This window comes from Nelumbo lutea, chromosome 2 (assembly GCF_056320005.1).
Source record: "Nelumbo lutea isolate HS-2025 chromosome 2, American lotus-T2T, whole genome shotgun sequence".
In the NCBI taxonomy this organism is placed as follows: Eukaryota; Viridiplantae; Streptophyta; class Magnoliopsida; order Proteales; family Nelumbonaceae; genus Nelumbo; species Nelumbo lutea.
Genome location: NC_142685.1, coordinates 103,932,418 through 103,950,420, shown reverse-complemented (window position 1 = coordinate 103,950,420; position 18,003 = coordinate 103,932,418). Strand labels below are relative to the sequence as shown.

The 18,003-nt window shown below is 35.8% G+C and overlaps 1 protein-coding gene across 1 annotated transcript; it reads left to right on the top strand.

The window, feature by feature from the left end:
- Positions 1–13,891: 13,891 nt before the first annotated feature.
- On the top strand, positions 13,892–17,457 carry LOC148872454 (uncharacterized). The gene is made up of 7 exons (XM_088970126.1): positions 13,892–14,201; positions 14,727–14,801; positions 14,916–14,990; positions 15,185–15,337; positions 15,444–15,560; positions 15,699–17,171; positions 17,231–17,457. Exons 1-7 carry the CDS (start codon positions 13,892–13,894, stop codon positions 17,455–17,457), a joined length of 2,430 nt encoding a protein of 809 aa, XP_088826252.1.
- The last annotated feature ends 546 nt before the right edge of the window (positions 17,458–18,003 follow it).

Below are 18,003 nucleotides of genomic sequence, written 5' to 3'. Positions count from 1 at the left end.
TTTCTGGTTCTGTATGTAGATGACATTCTACTCATTGGGAATGATGTGGGAATGTTAACTATGATAAAAGTATGGCTATCACAGCAATTCTCCATGAAAGACCTTGGAGAAGCCTCCTATATACTAGGTCTTCGACTCTATAGAGATAGATCGAAGCGAATAATAGGATTATCCCAATCTGCTTATATTGACAAAATAGTCAAGAGATATAGCATGGAAAACTCCAAGAAAGGAAATGTTCCTTTCAGGCATGGAGTCAATCTCTCCAAGAAGATGTCTCTAAAGAACTCTGAGGAGATCGAGAGCATGAAAGACGTTCCCTATGCCTCAGCCGTAGGGAGCATCATGTATGCCATGCTATGCACTCGTCCTGACATCGCCCAGGCAGTGAGTGTAGTAAGCAGATTCCAGGCCAACCCAGGGCAGGAGCATTGGACTGCTGTGAAATGCATACTAAAGTACCTTCGAAGGACAAAAGAGTTTTGTCTGGTATTCGATGGTAGTTCACTACAGATCCAAGGGTTTATAGATGCGGATTTCCAGTCGGACCCGGATGATAGAAAGTCTACATCTGGATATGTTTTCACGATAGGATCGTGTGTTGTTTGCTGGAAAAGCAACAAACAGAGGTCCACAGCAGACTCCACAACCGAGGCCAAATACATTGCCGCAAGTGAGGCTGCCAAAGAAGCCGTGTGGATGAAGAAGTTTGTTCATGAGTTGGGAGTAGTTCCATCCAACACATCACCCATTCCATTGTTGTGTGACAACAATGGAGCCATTGCTCAGGCTAAGGAGCCACGAGCCCACTCGAAGTCGAAGCACATCGAGAGGAAGTACCACATACTGCAGGAGATTGTTGGTAGAGGGGACATCCTGATTCAAAAGGTAGCATCAGCGGAAAGTCTAGCAGACCCATTGACGAAGCCACTATCACAGAAAGTGTTTGAGAAACACGTGGAAAGCATGGGACTCCGGCTAGTACCTGATTGGACCTAAGTGCAAGTGGGAGCTGTTAGACAGTTTTGTATGCCCTTAGCTTCAATCAAGAATGATGTATTTTATGAATTTATTGTAAATGAATAAAAGTGCATATTTGATTCATGTTCCCTTGGTATGTTTCTGTGTAATACCCTTAAACTGGACACTTAATGAGACTCGTGTTAGTTTAGAATGTTCACAGCCAGTGGATTGGTTTGGGGAGACCTATCCTAACAAGGCTGACACTGTAGTGCCACCAAGTCGGTTGGGGTGGCCTGTCTCAGCTGCCAGGGTGAGACCCTAGGCACATACAGTGTAGGATTAATAGAACCTTTGAACCGGACCAGATTTCCAGTATTGCCCTGGACCTTGGAGATAGATGGGAAAAATTGGAAAGTTACACCTAACCCCTAGACTCGATTATGATACTACACTAGATGTCAGATTGGGTTGTCTTTGATGTACCAATCAGTGAGATCCTTAGCAAGGGTCAAAACCTTGGTATGTTGGGACAATCCGAGAATTCATCTGAGTGGGTGATCATAGTGAAAGGATCAGCCCCTTTGTCGGACAAAGGTAATGGTCGGGGATGCACTCTCTCTAATGGAAACCAAGACTGTCGGCAGCCGATTTCAACCGTTGAGATTTGTTTTGGCAAAGTATATTTTATATGAGATATAAAAGTATATATTATGGTTTCTAAAATGTTTGCAAAAGGTTTTAATTCCCGGGATCCATATAAGTAGAGAGTGCAACACTGTTGCTAGCAGCCGAGGGAGAGGTCCTCTCTTGTCGGGCACTGTATGATCATTATGGGCTGAGAGGTTAAGTGTAAGACCATTGAGGATAATACATGATGGGCTAATCTTGCATCTGCCCACAGTCCCTGGGTGTTACAAGGTGGCTTGGCCCAGGGACCACTTAGGGTAAGTGTTGGGCCCATAGAGCCCATAAGATGGGATTCAGGGGGTGCATTGTCCATAACAGTGTATTCGGCCAGGCCTTGTAACAAAGGCTGGGCTGAACCCATGTGGCTGATGTGTAGATCAATTTTTGGGTCCCATGCCATACAAAGAAGTCCAACTGGGCAGTAGTTTGGAAGGCTAATTGAGTACATAACCTTAAATGGGCCTTAAGCCCATTTTGAACTGGGCTGATTTGATCAGTCAATTAAAGGGGGGAGAATTATGAAGTGGATCAGCTAATGGGATTGGGCTTAGACCCTATCCACTTAGAGAGTCCATGATCTAAATGTGATTTAGATCTGGAAACCTCCTAATTAGATTAGGAGATGGCTGATCTGATCTGTAGATAAGATAAGGATTATCCCTTATCACTTAAAGGGACTTCTAACCCAAATATGATTTGGATTAGCAACTCCTAATCTGATTAGGAGTTGATCCCTTTAAGATTATGAAAGAAGAAAGGGGCAAATATAGTTTTGTATGATTGAGGCTCAATTCTCTTCAGAGCAAAGAAATCACAGAAAGAGAGATTTCCTGCATACTGCGAATTCTCTCCTGCCACCTCCTTCCTATCATTGCCATTCCCTTTAGTTCGATCTCCAGTTCTTGGTGAATTTGATGACAGAAATTTGGTTCTTTGTAATAGAGGGAACATGACAAATATCCTTAAGATAAAATTTGTTTTTATCATGAGAAATAACTGAACCAGTATTTTTAATTTCCAAACCTACGCCATTACCAACTTTCACCTTATCAGACCTGCCATAGTCTGATCGAATCTGCAGATTTTCCAGATCGGATGTGATGTGGTGTATGGCTCCAAAGTCAGGATACTTGGCCAGATCAAACTGTGATGATGAACCAGTGCGAAAAGTAGCAGTTGGATCTGGTGTGGGATTCTGAGTAGGTTGTCAATTTGAACCAAGATAGCAGATTTCAAACCTATTTCTACACTTCCAAACACCATGGCTAGAGATGTTGCATAATTGAGAGATAATATTGCTACATCCACGACCTCTTCTAGAACCATCATTTTGGTTCCCATGGCCACCTCTACCTCTGCCATGATGTGAACTATTGCACGACTGCGGGGAGTGTTGTGAGTTACTTTTATTGTTTGAAGCAAAATTGGCAGAAGCTCCACCATCAGACTTAGTAAAATGATTTTCTTTGAACCAAGAGTCATGATTGAGTAATTTTCCAACAACATCAGCAACTCTTAGTCTATCAAAATTAGGTTTATTAGCAATAGCAGTAATAATGGACTCATATTCAGATCCAAGTCCACTCAAAATACACATAACAAGATCTTGTCGAGAGAGATGTTCAGAAACAACAAAAATGTTGTTAGCAATACCTTTGGCCTTCTGTGTATATTCAGAAATAAAAAGGGTACCTTTCTTGATGCTTTGGAGTTGTCTCTTTAATTGCAAGACTTTGTAACGTGAGTGGGAAACAAAGGTTGTTTCCAAAAACAAGCTAGTCAACAAATTTATCAAATATTTTGACTATCATTTTTTTTTCCAAAAACTACTGCTTACAGTTACTATACGGTCTCCATTCCACAATAGTACCATATGATCACAGAAGTACAAAACTATTGCATTTTTGGCCCCTTTAATTTTACATCTCTAGTGTAAAAACATCAAAAGGGCAATTAAAATCTTGGTCCCTTAAATTTAGAGACAAAATTATGTTTTTCACCTCTTTTACATTTAATAAAAGAATGCACCCCACCCCCCTAAAAGCAATTAAGGTAAGGGAAAAGGAATTCACCCCAAGTATATTTCTCTCTCTTTTAAACAGTGGTTATAAAAAGTTGGATGGGCTTTCCTTTCCATTACCTTTTTCTTCATTTCAACATGGGGACCAAAGCCCATTATATTCAAAATTCATTATCTAGAATTCTAGATTCTAAATAAGCATTAATTCCACAAAATGACTTTTTCTTTCTTGAAAACTTGGTGGATGGGGCCCGCTGAAGGAAGCCAAATTTTCTACGTGGATGGGCATGAGGACAAAAGTTCAATAAAGAAAAAAAAAACATGTTATTCCAAGTCAAGTCGTCTAATCGGACAAATTGCAACCTTTATTCTTTTTCTTAAACAAATTTCTTAAGAATTTTCCCTCAACTTTCTTTCTATCCCTTTCTTATTTCCTGTCAAACCAAACAGAGGCCGGAGAAATGCAATTCCTCCTACTCGATTGCATGCATGTAGGAGAAATATAGGAATCTAAGAATTGATCAAAACTTAACTTTGAAGAAGGTCCATAGAGTTGGCAACAACTGAGTGAACTCACCAAGGAGAAATATAGGAATCCTGATCCACTTACTTTCAGTTGAGAAAGGGATGACAATCACATCCAAATATACAAGTATGAATGATGTTTCAACCTAAAGCATTTTCAGCTTGATTTCTCAAATGCCAAAAGTATCAACAAGGCAAATACATCCAAAGAAATGAAATGATAGAGGATTGAACCTCAGTCTCCTAATCAACCCTTTGAAGAAAAGATTCCAGAATCTAATGGCAGGAGACAATTTTAGTTGCCTAAGTCGGGAATCGAGCACGAGTCCCTGTCTTATCCATAGCTACGTCCTCGGCCTCTACATCACTAACGTCCATGCAATGGCCTTTCTTGGTAAGGATGACTAACAATGGGTCCACACAGATGAGATGCGTGGTGGATATTGTCCGGGTCTACCAGTGGAAAAGGGTCATAACAATCTCTGAAGATGACACCTTTGGCAATGATTCAGGGATGGTCGTTCTTCTCTCCAATGCCCTCCGAGTAGTAGGCTCGGAGATTGAATATCGAATGCCTCTCCCACCTTTGCCTTCTTTGTTTGATCCAAAATCCACAATTCGACATGGGCTGGAGAAGATAAGGAGCAAGCAACTGAGGGTGTTCATCCTTCTCTAGTCATCCTTACCGTTTGCTACCCACATTATTACAAGTTAAAGAAATAAAACAGGAAATAGAAAAACCAAATAAATGGAAAATGGTTCAATGGAATTAATGAACCATTCGAACCTTGTGTATTTATAGATGAAGAAGTATAGTTTGGGTACAACAATAGTTGGAGAGAGTCTGATAACATTGAACTTTATTAGATGGAGTTTAAATCTATGATAAACTCTATCTCAATCTAGATAGAGTTACATCGGTAGAAGGAGATCTATCTAATGACACGGAAACTCCTGATGATGTGAAAGTCGAATTCGATATGACGAGTGCGAGCATGGAAGACTGGATGAGCTGCAAGGTAATAAGCTCCAACATTATCACAATAAAGTGATGGAGCAAATGGAAGTCAAACTCCAAGATCCTGTAAGAGAGATTGCAACCAAATTAATTTGGTGGTAGTATTGGCAAGGGACTGAAACTCTGCTTTTGTACTGGATCTAGCAGAAATCTACTGCTTCTTAGCACTCCAACTCACTAGATGAGAACCAAGATAAACATAATACCTACCAGTAGACCAATGGTCATCAAGGTATCCTGCCCAATCAGCATAAAAAAAAGTCAAGAATCTAGTAGAGGACTGAGGGTGGACTCTATCACATGGCGATGCTTCCTTTCAACCATGCTATTTAGCTCATGAGTGTACAGATAGGTAAGACAGTGTCCAATGCCTTGAGAGTCAAGGTACTGTGAAAGTCTCCGGTATTCCCCTCCCCAATCAGATTGAATACATTTAATTTTTCTATCAAATAATAGCTCAACATGCCGTTTAAATTTGAAAAAAAATCTTAAACACATCAAATTTATGACACATAGGAAAAATCAAAGAAAATTTACAAAAAACATCAACAAATAACACATAGTATTTATAACCATTATTTGACTCAACTGGGGCTAGGCCCCATACATCTAAATAAATAAGTTCTAAAGGATTACTGTAAGACGACGATGAAATAAGGAGGGGAAGATGATGACTTTTTCCTAACTACCAAGCATGACAAATTGAAATATCAAATGAACCATGATAAGGAAGACCGAACTGAGACAACACTTGTTGAACTGCTTTAAGTGTAGCATGCCCAAGTCGATGATGCCATACTAGAACTGATGCTTTCTCGCCAATAAATGCAGTACTACCGGAAGATGAAGGAATGGATGATGAAATGGGAAATTGATAGAGTCCACCTTTATTGGGCCCTCAGAGTAGAACTCTCCCCATATGATCCTTCAAGAGAAAATACGAAGGATGAAATTCAAAGACAACATTGTTAACTTTGGTAAATTTGCTGACAGAAATTTGGTTCTTTTGTAATAGAGGGAACATGATAAATATCCTTAAGATAAAATTTGTTTTTATCATGAGAAATAATAGAACCAATATTTTTAATTTTCAAACCTACGCCATTACCAACTTTCACCTGGTCAGACCTGCCATAGTCTGATCGAATCTGTAGATTGTCCAGATCAGATGTGATGTGGTGTATGGCTCTAGAGTCCGGATACTTGGTCGGATCAAACTGTGATGAAGAACTAGTGTGAAAAGTAGCAGTTGGATCTGGTGTGGGATTCTGAGTAGGTTGTCAATCTGAACCAAGATAGCACATTTCAAACCTATGTCTACACTTCCAGACACCATGGATAGAGATGTTGCACAATTTAGAGATAATATTGCTACATCCATGACCACTTCTGGAACCATCATTTTGGTTCCCATGGCCGCCTCTACCTCTGTCGTGATGTGAACTATTGCACGAGTGCTGGGAGTGTTGTGAGTTACTTTTATTGTTTGAAGCAAAATTGGCAGAAGCTCCACCATCAGACCTAGTAAAATGATTTTCTTTGAGCCAAGACTCATGATTGAGTAATTTTCCAACAACATCAGCAACTCTTAGTCTATCAAAATCAGGTCTATTAGCAATAGCAGTAATAATGGACTCATATTCAGATCCAAGTCCACTCAAAATACACATAACAAGATCTTGTCGAGAGAGATGTTCAGAAACACCAGAAAGGTTGTTAGCAATACCTTTGGCCTTCTGTGTGTATTCAGAAATAGAAAGAGTACCCTTTTTTATGCTTTGGAGTTGTCTCTTTGATTGCAAGACTTTGGAACGTGAGTGAGAAACAAAGGTTGTCGGTCGGAGACTAGAGGTCGCCGGTCGGAGACTCGGAGGCCATTGGTCGGTCTGGGAAAGAAGAAGAGAGATGAGAGACTAAGAATTGTGAGTGAGAGAGAAAGGGAAAGGCGTTAGGTTAATTCGATTCGAAGAGAGGAAGATTAGAAAAGGGTATTCAATTTAAAAAATATATATAAATAAAATATAATATAATATATATTAGTATACATATACTGGTTGGTTTGGTTAACTGCCATTTTTTTTCAAAAGGTTAACCAAAACCAAACCAGAAATGTCGATTAACCAAATCCAATAATTTCAGATTTCTCTTGATCTTTTAATCACTAAGGGTTCGTTTACCTTGTAGGCATGATTGAAATTAGAATTGAAATCCACCCAAGTAATCAAAGTTGGAATCACTTATTCTTGACACCTGCTTGGTTCAATCAGGAATCAGAATAGAATAGGATTCTTGTTGTTGTTGTTTGGTTCATTTGGAATTGGAATTGGAATCGAATGAAAATTTTTAATTTTGTATTATTATTTTAGTGTTATTTTTATTAATATTTTATGAATATATAATTATTATTTTATTAGTATTTAATAATTAATATCTTATTATTTATCATTAATTTATGAATATTTTATTAATATATCATTATATTATTATTATTTGAATAATATATTTATTGTTATATTTTATTATTATTTTCTTATTAGTTAATTAACATGTTACTATTCTTATTTTTTCTAAATTAATTTATTATTATTTAATAAATACTTTCTTTGTTTATTATTATTAATTTAATAATATTTTATTATTTTATTAACATTAGGGTTTGGGGGTTTCTTGCTATAAGGAAAAAATCTCGTATCTTAGGTTGCTTTTTTAGCCCCAAACTTTTCTAGGTGGAGGGATGACCACTAGTCCTGTCAATGATGATAACCAAAAATTTGAGTTCCAATCCGATATTCGATATGATTATTTTGATCATGTATTTTTGTAATCGGATCAAATAGGGATGTTATAATTTATATCTGATTAATAATTGGATTGGATTCAGATTTGGCCCATTCAACCTTATTAAAATTTGAATTATGGTATATTATAATATTTATTAATTTTAATGTATAAATTTTATATAATTATATTTAAAATTATAAAATTTACCATACATAAAATTTGAAAACTAAATAAAATTTTAGTTTTTCTTTATTTTAGAAAAGTTAAAACAGAATTGAATTAAATCCGAATCCAATAGGATACAAATTCGAATTCAAATTTTTAAATCCATTCAGATTTCGGATGGATTTGGAAGCAAGTTCTCAGTAATCAGATGATATGCGGATTTTGCTACATCCAATCCAATTACAGTCCTAGCGGCCTCCTTAAAATTTGTTATCTTAATTAGGATGTATTTGTCCAATAATGTCAGATTTCTCTTGGTCTATTAATCACTAAGGATCCATTTGGTTCATAGATAGGATAGGAATCGGAATCAGAATCCCTTGGAATCAAAATCAAAATCACCTATTTTTGACACCTGATTGGTTTAATTAGGAATCAGAATCGGAATTGGATTCTGACTGTTGTTGTTTGGCTTGATTGGAGTTGTAATTGGAATCAATTGAAAATTTTCAATTTTGTATTATTATTTTATTGTTATTTTTGTTCAAATTATTTTATGAATATATACAATTACTACTTTATTGGTACTTTGTTATTATTATTTTATTAATATTTAATAATCAATATCTTAGTATTTATCATTAATTGCTAAATATTTTATTAATATATTACGTTTTTCTTATTACATTAATAATATTTTATTATTATTTTTAATGAATGATTTATTATTTTATTATATTTTCCTATTAGTTTGTTAATACACTATTATTTTTGTTTTTTATTTTAAAATTAATTTATTATTATTGAATCATTCATATGTTAGTATTTTATTTATTAACTTAATCATATTATATTAATATTTCATTAATAATTCATATCGTAGTATTTATTATTTCTTTATGAATGTTTTATCATTATACCATTATATGATTATTACTTTTATAATATATTTATTACTATGTTTTATTACAAATTTATTGTTCAATTATTATTTTCTTATTTGTTAATTAATATTTTATTATTATTGTTTTTATTTTAAAATTAATTTATTATGATTTAATAAATAATTTCTTTGCGTTTTATTATGTGTTTATTAATATTTTATTGCTGTACTATTATTTTACTGATATGTTATTACTATTTTAATTCTGAATATATTCTTATTTTATTATTATTTCATGAATTGTTTATTAATATTGTCTTATTATTATTTTAATTATATTGTATTAATATTTTATTTATACTTATTATTATTATTATATTTAAGAATTAATATCTTTGTTTGTTATTGTTAATTTAATAATATTTTATTATTTTATTAATACTAGGGTTTGAGGGTTTTCTTGCCATGAGTTCTTTACTTCTTGAGAGACTCTAGAATGGGAATCCCAAATCCTTAGGGGGGGCCTAGAATGGTCATTTCTCCATATGGGGGAATCACTTTCTGCCAAGAATAAAAATCAAAATTCCATTCCTGCCAAACAAATAATAGAAATTAAAATGAGCCATTTCTGTTCCTATGCTAGTCACGTATTCCTAAAATCCAAACGGACCCTAAAATCATATTCTTATTTTTCTCTCATCAGTAACTTATTGACTGGAAATACAGACCATGTAACGATTGATTTTGATTGCGAAGTCAAGTCGTCCAATCAAACAAGCTCCCCAAATAATTACAAACTACAAAGACATAAAAATCATGCAATGCCGGTTAAAGGGATGACAGTCACATAGTGTTCTCAAATAAACAATTCAAGATTGCACTCTGAAAAGTAAAATTATATACAATTTCATCTCAATATGAAACTTTAGATTAATAGATTCATTAACATCGTAACTATTGTTCCCTCTCTTTACTCTCTTTCAATCCTTGTTGGGGTGGAGCCTAGATTTCCTACTCACTCCCTATCCATCGTGAATTGCTGTCACACATCTCTCAATTTATAATAAAGATGTGTGGCTCCAATTTACGATAGGTAGTGAGTGGATAGGAAAAGTGGGTAGGAAATCCCGAATGGTTGGGGTGACCTACAAAATTTGGAATTAGTGTAGAAATGGGGTGGCATCTAGACTTCTCATGTATACATTATCATCAATCCTTGTTGGAGAAGACATAATACGGTAAACAATAATTAAATATTCCCAGGACAAAATAGAATAAACACATAAAGACATGAAAAACTCTAAGGCTGTGTTTGTTTTAGGTGTAAATACAATTTACACTGATAGAAAATATGAATTGGTTTTATTTTAGGTGTAAATTCAATTTTACACTAAAATATGAGCCAATTCTGTGATGGATGAAAATTCAAACCGGTTGCTTTTAAATGTTTACACAAATCATGTTTGGTTGTCAAGGTGTGTAAATTTCCAACCATTCTTCTCTGGATGTTAATTTAGTCTGGATAGCTTTAGCTTGTACCTAGGGGTGGCAATGAGCCGATCTTTTCACGAGCTGCTCGAGCTTGACTCAATTTCAACCAAGCTCGGGCCCAATTCAATGGCTCAATTATTAAATGAGCCGAGCTCGAGCCTACTAGAGCTTGACTCGTGAGGCTCATGAGCCGGATCGAATATATATAAATATATATATATATAATAAAAATTATAGAATATATATAAAAATATATAATAAAATTATAGAAAATAATATATATAATAAAAGTATTATAATTCTTAATTTTTTAAATATAAAATAAAATTTTTAATAATTTTTATTTTTATAAAATATTTTTTCTCAAAATTGAGCTCGAGCTCAAGGTTCTGGCTCAAACCGAGCTCGAGCTCGAGCCAAGCTTGAGCCTGGTACTATTCAGCTCGGCTCAGCTCGAATCCACCCGTACCTATAGCTTGTAAATTTCCAACCTTGCTCTCCATTGCCTAGAGAGAGAGCTAGAAATGTGTAAGCTTTACATTGATAATTCTGATGCATTTTTTACATTGATTATCAGTGTAAAGATATTTCAGAATGGAGTTTTACATCAATTTACGGTGTAAATATATACTATCCAAACGCCTCCAAAATCAAATCGGCCAAATAGAAAAACCAAAGCGGTTAAACAATTTTCTCCTTTTCTTGAAATTTTTATTTTTTTGTCATTTTTTAAACAACCAATGAGATGCACTTTCTAAATAAATTAAATAATTTCTTTCCTAAAATTTCTCCTAACTACCTCCCTCACTTTCTCCAAAATTATCTCTAATTCCTATTTATCTTCTAAATTATCTCTAATTCCTAGTTATCATCTAAATTATCTCTAATTCCTATTTATCTCCAAAATTATCTCTAATTTAGCAGAGTGTTTCTTACCTAAATTATCTCAACTTCTTATTTATCCCCTCCCCTACTTTTTATCTATATCTATCTAAAGAAAGTTTGGATTAAAAAAATTTAAGAATTAATTAAATATTCTAACAAAATTATATAATAACTTTAAAATAATTATTAAAAGCATAAAAATTAATTTTATATTTTTACAATGTATAATGTACTAACAACTTAAAATAACTACGACTTTTCATTTTACAATCATGACCATATATTGCTAAAGCGTGGGACTTACGTCTATCCACAACGATTATTATTTATTTTGCTCTAGAGGGGAGTTAGAAAGCTGAAACAGGGGAAATCCATCCATTTCTCAAAATCATGGAGTGGGCTTTGAGGATGAGAACATTACGGGCATGGCTTATTGTTATGTTGCTGCTTCATTAGTTTCATCATCATCATCATGAATCAATGGCATGTTTGGAGCAGGAGTGAAAGAATGGTAGGATCCATCTAATGGATGCCATAAAGGTTGCGGAATGGGTGGGCGAATTTCAAAAATTTCCTACCTTCTCCCAACTGGGAATCATATTCCCTAAATTTAGAATACAATATTCAAGGATCCTACTTGAACCATAATCAAACCAGATCTGTACCAAAAGACAAATGGGATGAATATACCTGATCCGGAGAAGCACTATCTCCCAAAGTTGGTGTTCACGCCCAAAGAATGCTCCAAGATCCGTTCCTGCTGAAGATGACACAGCTGTGGATGGAACAGAACCAGCAGGGTGCGTCCTACACACTGGATCCTTCACAAGAATCCTCTGGAAGTACTAAACACTAAATCTTTTTCAGTCTTTCTTGCAAGACTGATGTCAATAACAGATTTCTTGATTTTCTTTTTCTGCAAAGATCTAATCTTGCAAAAACAGATGGCGGCGGCAGGAGGAGAACTCCAAAGGCGAAAAAGCTGAACTGCTTCTTCTTTCTTTTTCTGGAGTATGAGATCTGATCTCAATTCGCAGGAACCTTTCTTGCGATTTCTCTTGATTCGAAATCTGTTGTATTTCTCTCCTTTTTTGTAAGGGTTTCTCCTCCTTTCTTCTTGATTAAGAAACCTCCTAATTAGGAGTTATCCCAATCCAAATCAGTATTTGGATAGGGGATAATCTTAATCCTATCTGCAGATAAAGTTAGCTTACTCCTGATCTTATCAGGAGGTTACCAGATTCAAATCTAATTTGAATTTGGTCTCCAAGAGTGGATAAGGCTAAAGGCCCAATCCTTTTACTAACATTAATCTCAGATTCGCCCCAAGGATGGGTGATCATATCAGCCCACCTTGAAATGGGCTTCTAGCCCATTAAGTGTTCAGTGTCTAATTACTTTCCAATCTGTTGCCCAGTTGAGCTTCTTTGTATGGCGTGGGACCCAAGTATTGATCTACACACCAGCCACATGGGTTCGGCCCAGCCTTTAATACAAGGCCCAGCCGAATTCACTGAAAAACTCAATGAACCCCTTGAGTCCATCATATGGACCCTATGGGCCCAACACTTACATTAAGTGGTCCTTGGGCCAAGCCATCTTATAAAAACCCAGGGACTGTGTGCAGGTGCAAGATTAGCCCATCAGGTATTATCCTAAATGGTCTTACACTTAACCTCTCAGCCCTTAATGATCAAGCACTGCCCGACAAGAGAGGACCTCTCCCTCGACTGCAAGGAACTGTGCCGCACTCTCCTCTCACATGGATCCCGGGAATTAAAACCATTTGCAAACAATTTGAAACCGTACATATATATATATATATATATATATATATTAATTTTGCAAAACAAAATTCCAACGATTGAAATCAACTGCCGGCAGTTTGGTTTCCATCAGAGAGAGTGCATTCCCGATCATTACCCTTTGTCCGACAAAGTGGCTGATTCTGTCACTATGATCACCCACTCAGATGAATTCTCAAACTACCCCAACATACCCAGGTTTTGATCCCCGCTAAGGATCTCACTGATTGGTATATCAAAGACAGCCTGATCCGACACCTAGTGAAGTGTCATAATCGAGTCTAGGGGTCAGGTGTAACTTTTCAGTTTTGCCCATCTATCTCCAAGGTCCAGGGCAAGACTGGAAATCTAGTCCGGTTCAAGGATTCAAGTAATCCCATACTGCATGTGCCTCGGGTCTTACCCTAGTGGTTGAGACAGGCCATCCCAACACTTGGTGGCACACCAGCATCAGCCTTGGCAGGATAAATCTCCCCAGACTTATCCAACGGCTGTGAACATTTAAAACTAACATGAATCTCTATAAATGTCCAGTTTTAGGGTTTTACACATAATTAAACCAAACAACATGAATCAAGCATGCACTTTATTTATTTCCACTAAATAACAAAAGTACATCAAATCAGATTGAAGCTAAGGGCATACATAAACTGTCTAACAAGGAGAAGATGGCTCTTTTAGCTTTCAAGGCTTCTGTTCCTTGGACTGATTATGATGATACTTCTTCCGGCCGTCTCCCATCTTGGGTTGAGGACGATGATAATGATGATTGTTGTTCCTGGGAGAGAGTTCAATGTAATCTCACCACTGGCAGAATCATCCAACTCTCTCTCAATTTTACCAGAAACAGATGGCCATCATATGATGATGCACATCTACCAATTTGGCTTCTAAATGCCAGCTTGTTTCTTCCCTTTCAAGAGCTTCAACATCTTGACTTATCAGACAACGGGTTTGGAGGTTTGGCAGACAATGAAGGTATTGCTGTCAACACAAGCCCACAAGTAATATCCAGCCATTGATAGCGAGATGGATGGATGTATTAATTCTTATTGCAGGGCTGGAACCGTTGGGTAGATTAAAGAGGCTGGAGGTTCTCGACTTGAGTCTTAATGCTTTCAACAACAGCATCCTGCTGTCTTTGGGTGCCCACAAATCCCTAAAGAATCAGTCTTAATTCTTGATGTATGTTTTTTCATTTACATATATATAACTCTTTCAGGCTTCAAAAGTCTACAAATTCTGGATCTGAGTGTTAATCATTTCACCAACACTATTTTTACCTCCTTGATTGCCCTCAAATCCCTCAAGTCTCTTTCCATTTGATATAACCATCTAAACGGGACATTTCCTGCAAATGGTACGTACATTCTTCTTTGCGTTCCTTCCCTAATTTTCTCTACGTGCCAATGCAAATACAGAATTTGTCTCTCTTGATTACTACTTTTGTTACAATATAATTATCATTTTTATTTATATTTGGTGTTTTCTTTTTTTTGTCAGAAATAAGTGATCTAAAGAACTTGCAAATGTTAGATTTGAGTGGAAATGAATTCACCGGCACTCTAGCAATCCAAGGTATTTAAGCCTTCAAATCTCTTACGAATTTCTAAGTAGTTGGATTATCTATTTCTTAATCAACTTTACTTTTCTTTGTTAATATTACTATCAAATTTGATGAATAATTTGTAGAATTAACTGGGCTCAAGAACTTGCAAAGGTTGGATTTGAGTGAAAATAAATTCAATCAGACTCCACCGATCCAAGGTATGTATTACGTAACGTGTGTGATATTCATCACACATCCATATTTATAAAATAAAATAATGTTGCACATCATAAACACAAAGTTGATGCATGCCAAAGGCTGTGTTGATTTGGTCTGTACACAGAAGTAATCTCAACAACTAGAGATTACTTCGGGTTGTAGTTTGCGTTGACATTTTCTGCTTTTATTTCAGGCCTCAAAAGGTTTAACAAGTTGGAGGAAATACATTTAGATGCCAACAATTTTAACACAACGATTATACAGTATATTGGCCTGCTTGCATCGGTAATTAAGAAATTGTATCTCGGTGGAAATCCATTGATGAGTGGATCAATTACCAGTGAAGGTATGTTAATTGTAGATTCATTAATATATAATTGCTTGAAGATAGTACAGTCTTATTCAACAACAAATTTCTAAATTAATACTTTTCATTTTTTTTTGCTTTATAGAGTTGGATACTTTGAGAAACAACAAATTTCTCGAGAACATGGGGGGAATGATTTCTCTCAAGTTCTTATCAATTGCTTCAGCTATTGGACTCAATGGCACTCAACTACCACATAAAGGTAAGTTAATTATTGGCAAATCAAAAATCTTTTGATCTATTTTGTGTCATTTCTTATGCTCTTTCTAAATAATACATGATTAGTTATATACAGAATCATTATTTAATTTACATATATATGCTTTGAATCACCATGCAGGGTTGTGCAAACTAAGGAACCTTCAGGAGTTGAATCTTAGTGGCAACGATTTCGTGGGTAGTCTCAACCATTGTTTAGGAAACCTCACATCCCTTCGTGCATTGGATCTTTCTTACAATCAATTTGAAGGAAGCTTTGACACATCATTCATTGCTGGACTCACTTCTCTTGAATACCTTTCTCTTTCACATAATCGCTTCCAAGGTTCATTTTCATTTCATTCATTTGCTAACCTTTCCAAACTTGACTCATTTGAATGTGAAGATAACGGGCTAATAGTTGAGGCCGACGACTATTCAACCTGGGTTCCATCCTTCCAATTGAAGTACCTTGCCTTATCAGGCTTCACATTCAAAAATGGTGTTTTTCCGTGTTTCGTCTTCTACCAGCATGAGTTGAGAGTAGTTCAACTCTCTAGCAACAATTTAAGGGGGGAATTTCCCATTTGGTTGCTAGAAAACAATACCAAAATAGGCGGCTTATATCTAATGAATAACTCCTTTACAGGTCCTCTTGTTCTTCCTCCTCATCCTTGTGTAAATTTGTCTGTTTTGATCCTTTCTAACAATAACTTCTCTGGTTCAATCCCAACAAATATCGGTGTAATCTTTCCAAATTTGAGAACCTTAAAGTTATCACAAAATTGTTTTGAAGGAAAAATTCCTCCATCAATCGGTAAAATGAAATCGTTAGGGATTCTAGATCTTTCCAATAATAATTTATCAGGTCAAATTCCAGAGCACTTGATCATGGGATGCTCTAGCTTAGAGTTTCTTAAGTTATCGTACAATAATTTGTATGGAAAAGTACTTCCTACAATTACAAACCTAACTAGCTTGGTGTTGTTATACCTGGATCACAATCTCTTTGGCAGAAACCTTGCACATAGCTTGTTGGATGGTCCAAATTATTTGTCTGATTTAGATATCAGTCATAACAACATATCCGGTGCACTACCTAGTTGGTTGGGAAATTTATCAAGTCTTCTGTCTCTTGTTATGCGTAATAATCATCTTGAAGGATCAATTCCAAGTGAGTTTTGTCAACTACATCGTCTCAAATATTTGGATCTCTCTGAAAATGATATCCAGGGCTCGATTCCTTCTTGCTTTAGCCCACAAGATTTGGAACATGTGCATCTTCAGAAAAATAGGTTGGAAGGACCAGTGACAAATGCATTCTCAAACAGCACTTCCTTGGTGACATTGGACATTAGGGATAACCACTTGAATGGTGGAATTCCAGAATGGATTGGTGGGCTTTCATATCTAAAAGCCTTGCTTTTGAAAGGGAATCAATTTGAAGGTCAAATTCCAGTTCAATTGTGCCAGTTGAAAAATCTCAACATAATGGACTTCTCTCTCAACTCTCTCCCAGGTTTGATACCATCTTGCATAGATAACATCGCATTTAAAGGAGAATCAAACTCAAATGGAAAAAATTCAGAAGTTGAGCTTATTGAATTCGGATATGGTGAGTTATATTCATATAAAAGTATTTTTTTAGATTTGAAAATGATCTGGGTGTTGAAGACGTCCTAGTGGAACTAGAAGTGGAGTTCACAACAAAATTCCGGTATGAAGCTTACAAGGGTGTTGTTCTTGAGCTCATGTCTGGAATTGATCTCTCTTGCAACAAATTAGTAGGCAATATCCCACCTGAAATTGGAGATTTAAGTGGTATTAATGCATTGAACCTGTCGCACAACTATTTAAATGGGCAAATCCCACCAAGCTTTTCAAATCTGAGAAAAATATAGAGTTTGGACCTTTCCTACAACAATTTGACGGGAATGATCCCTCCTCAGATGATTGAGCTAAGCTCTTTGTCAAATTTCAATGTGTCTCATAACAACCTATCCGGAAGGACTCCAGAGAGAAAAGGAGAATTTGCAACATTCGAGGAATCTAGCTATGAGGGCAACCCTCTTCTTTGTGGAGAACCCTTAAAGAAGAATAATTGCACAAACAGTTCCAAGGCATCACCATCTATGCAAACAGCTCCTGATGGCATGGACATGGACATGGACACCTTTGTTGTAAGCTTTATAGCTTCTTATATAACAGTGTTGTTGGGTTTGGTGGCAGTCTTCTACATAAACCCCTATTGGCGACGAGTTTGGTTTTATCTAATTGATGTTTGTATTACCTCTACTTACTACTTTGTTATGGACAATATCCACAAATTTTAACTTAGTGTTGTTTTGATAAATATTTTAGCTTTTTAAATATATAGATTACAGATCACTTATTATTCCAACTCAAGTCTCATAGTTCGACAAAATATTATCCTTTTCTTATTAATT

Excerpts from the sequence above, each read along its gene's own strand:
- LOC148872454 (XM_088970126.1), top strand. The coding sequence starts at position 13,892 with ATGGCTCTTTTAGCTTTCAAGGCTTCTGTTCCTTGGACTGATTATGAT. Across the intron at positions 14,202-14,726 it reads AGGTTTGGCAGACAATGAAG|AAATAAGTGATCTAAAGAAC; the intron begins GTATTGCTGTCA and ends TTTTTTTGTCAG. Across the intron at positions 14,802-14,915 it reads CGGCACTCTAGCAATCCAAG|AATTAACTGGGCTCAAGAAC; the intron begins GTATTTAAGCCT and ends AATAATTTGTAG.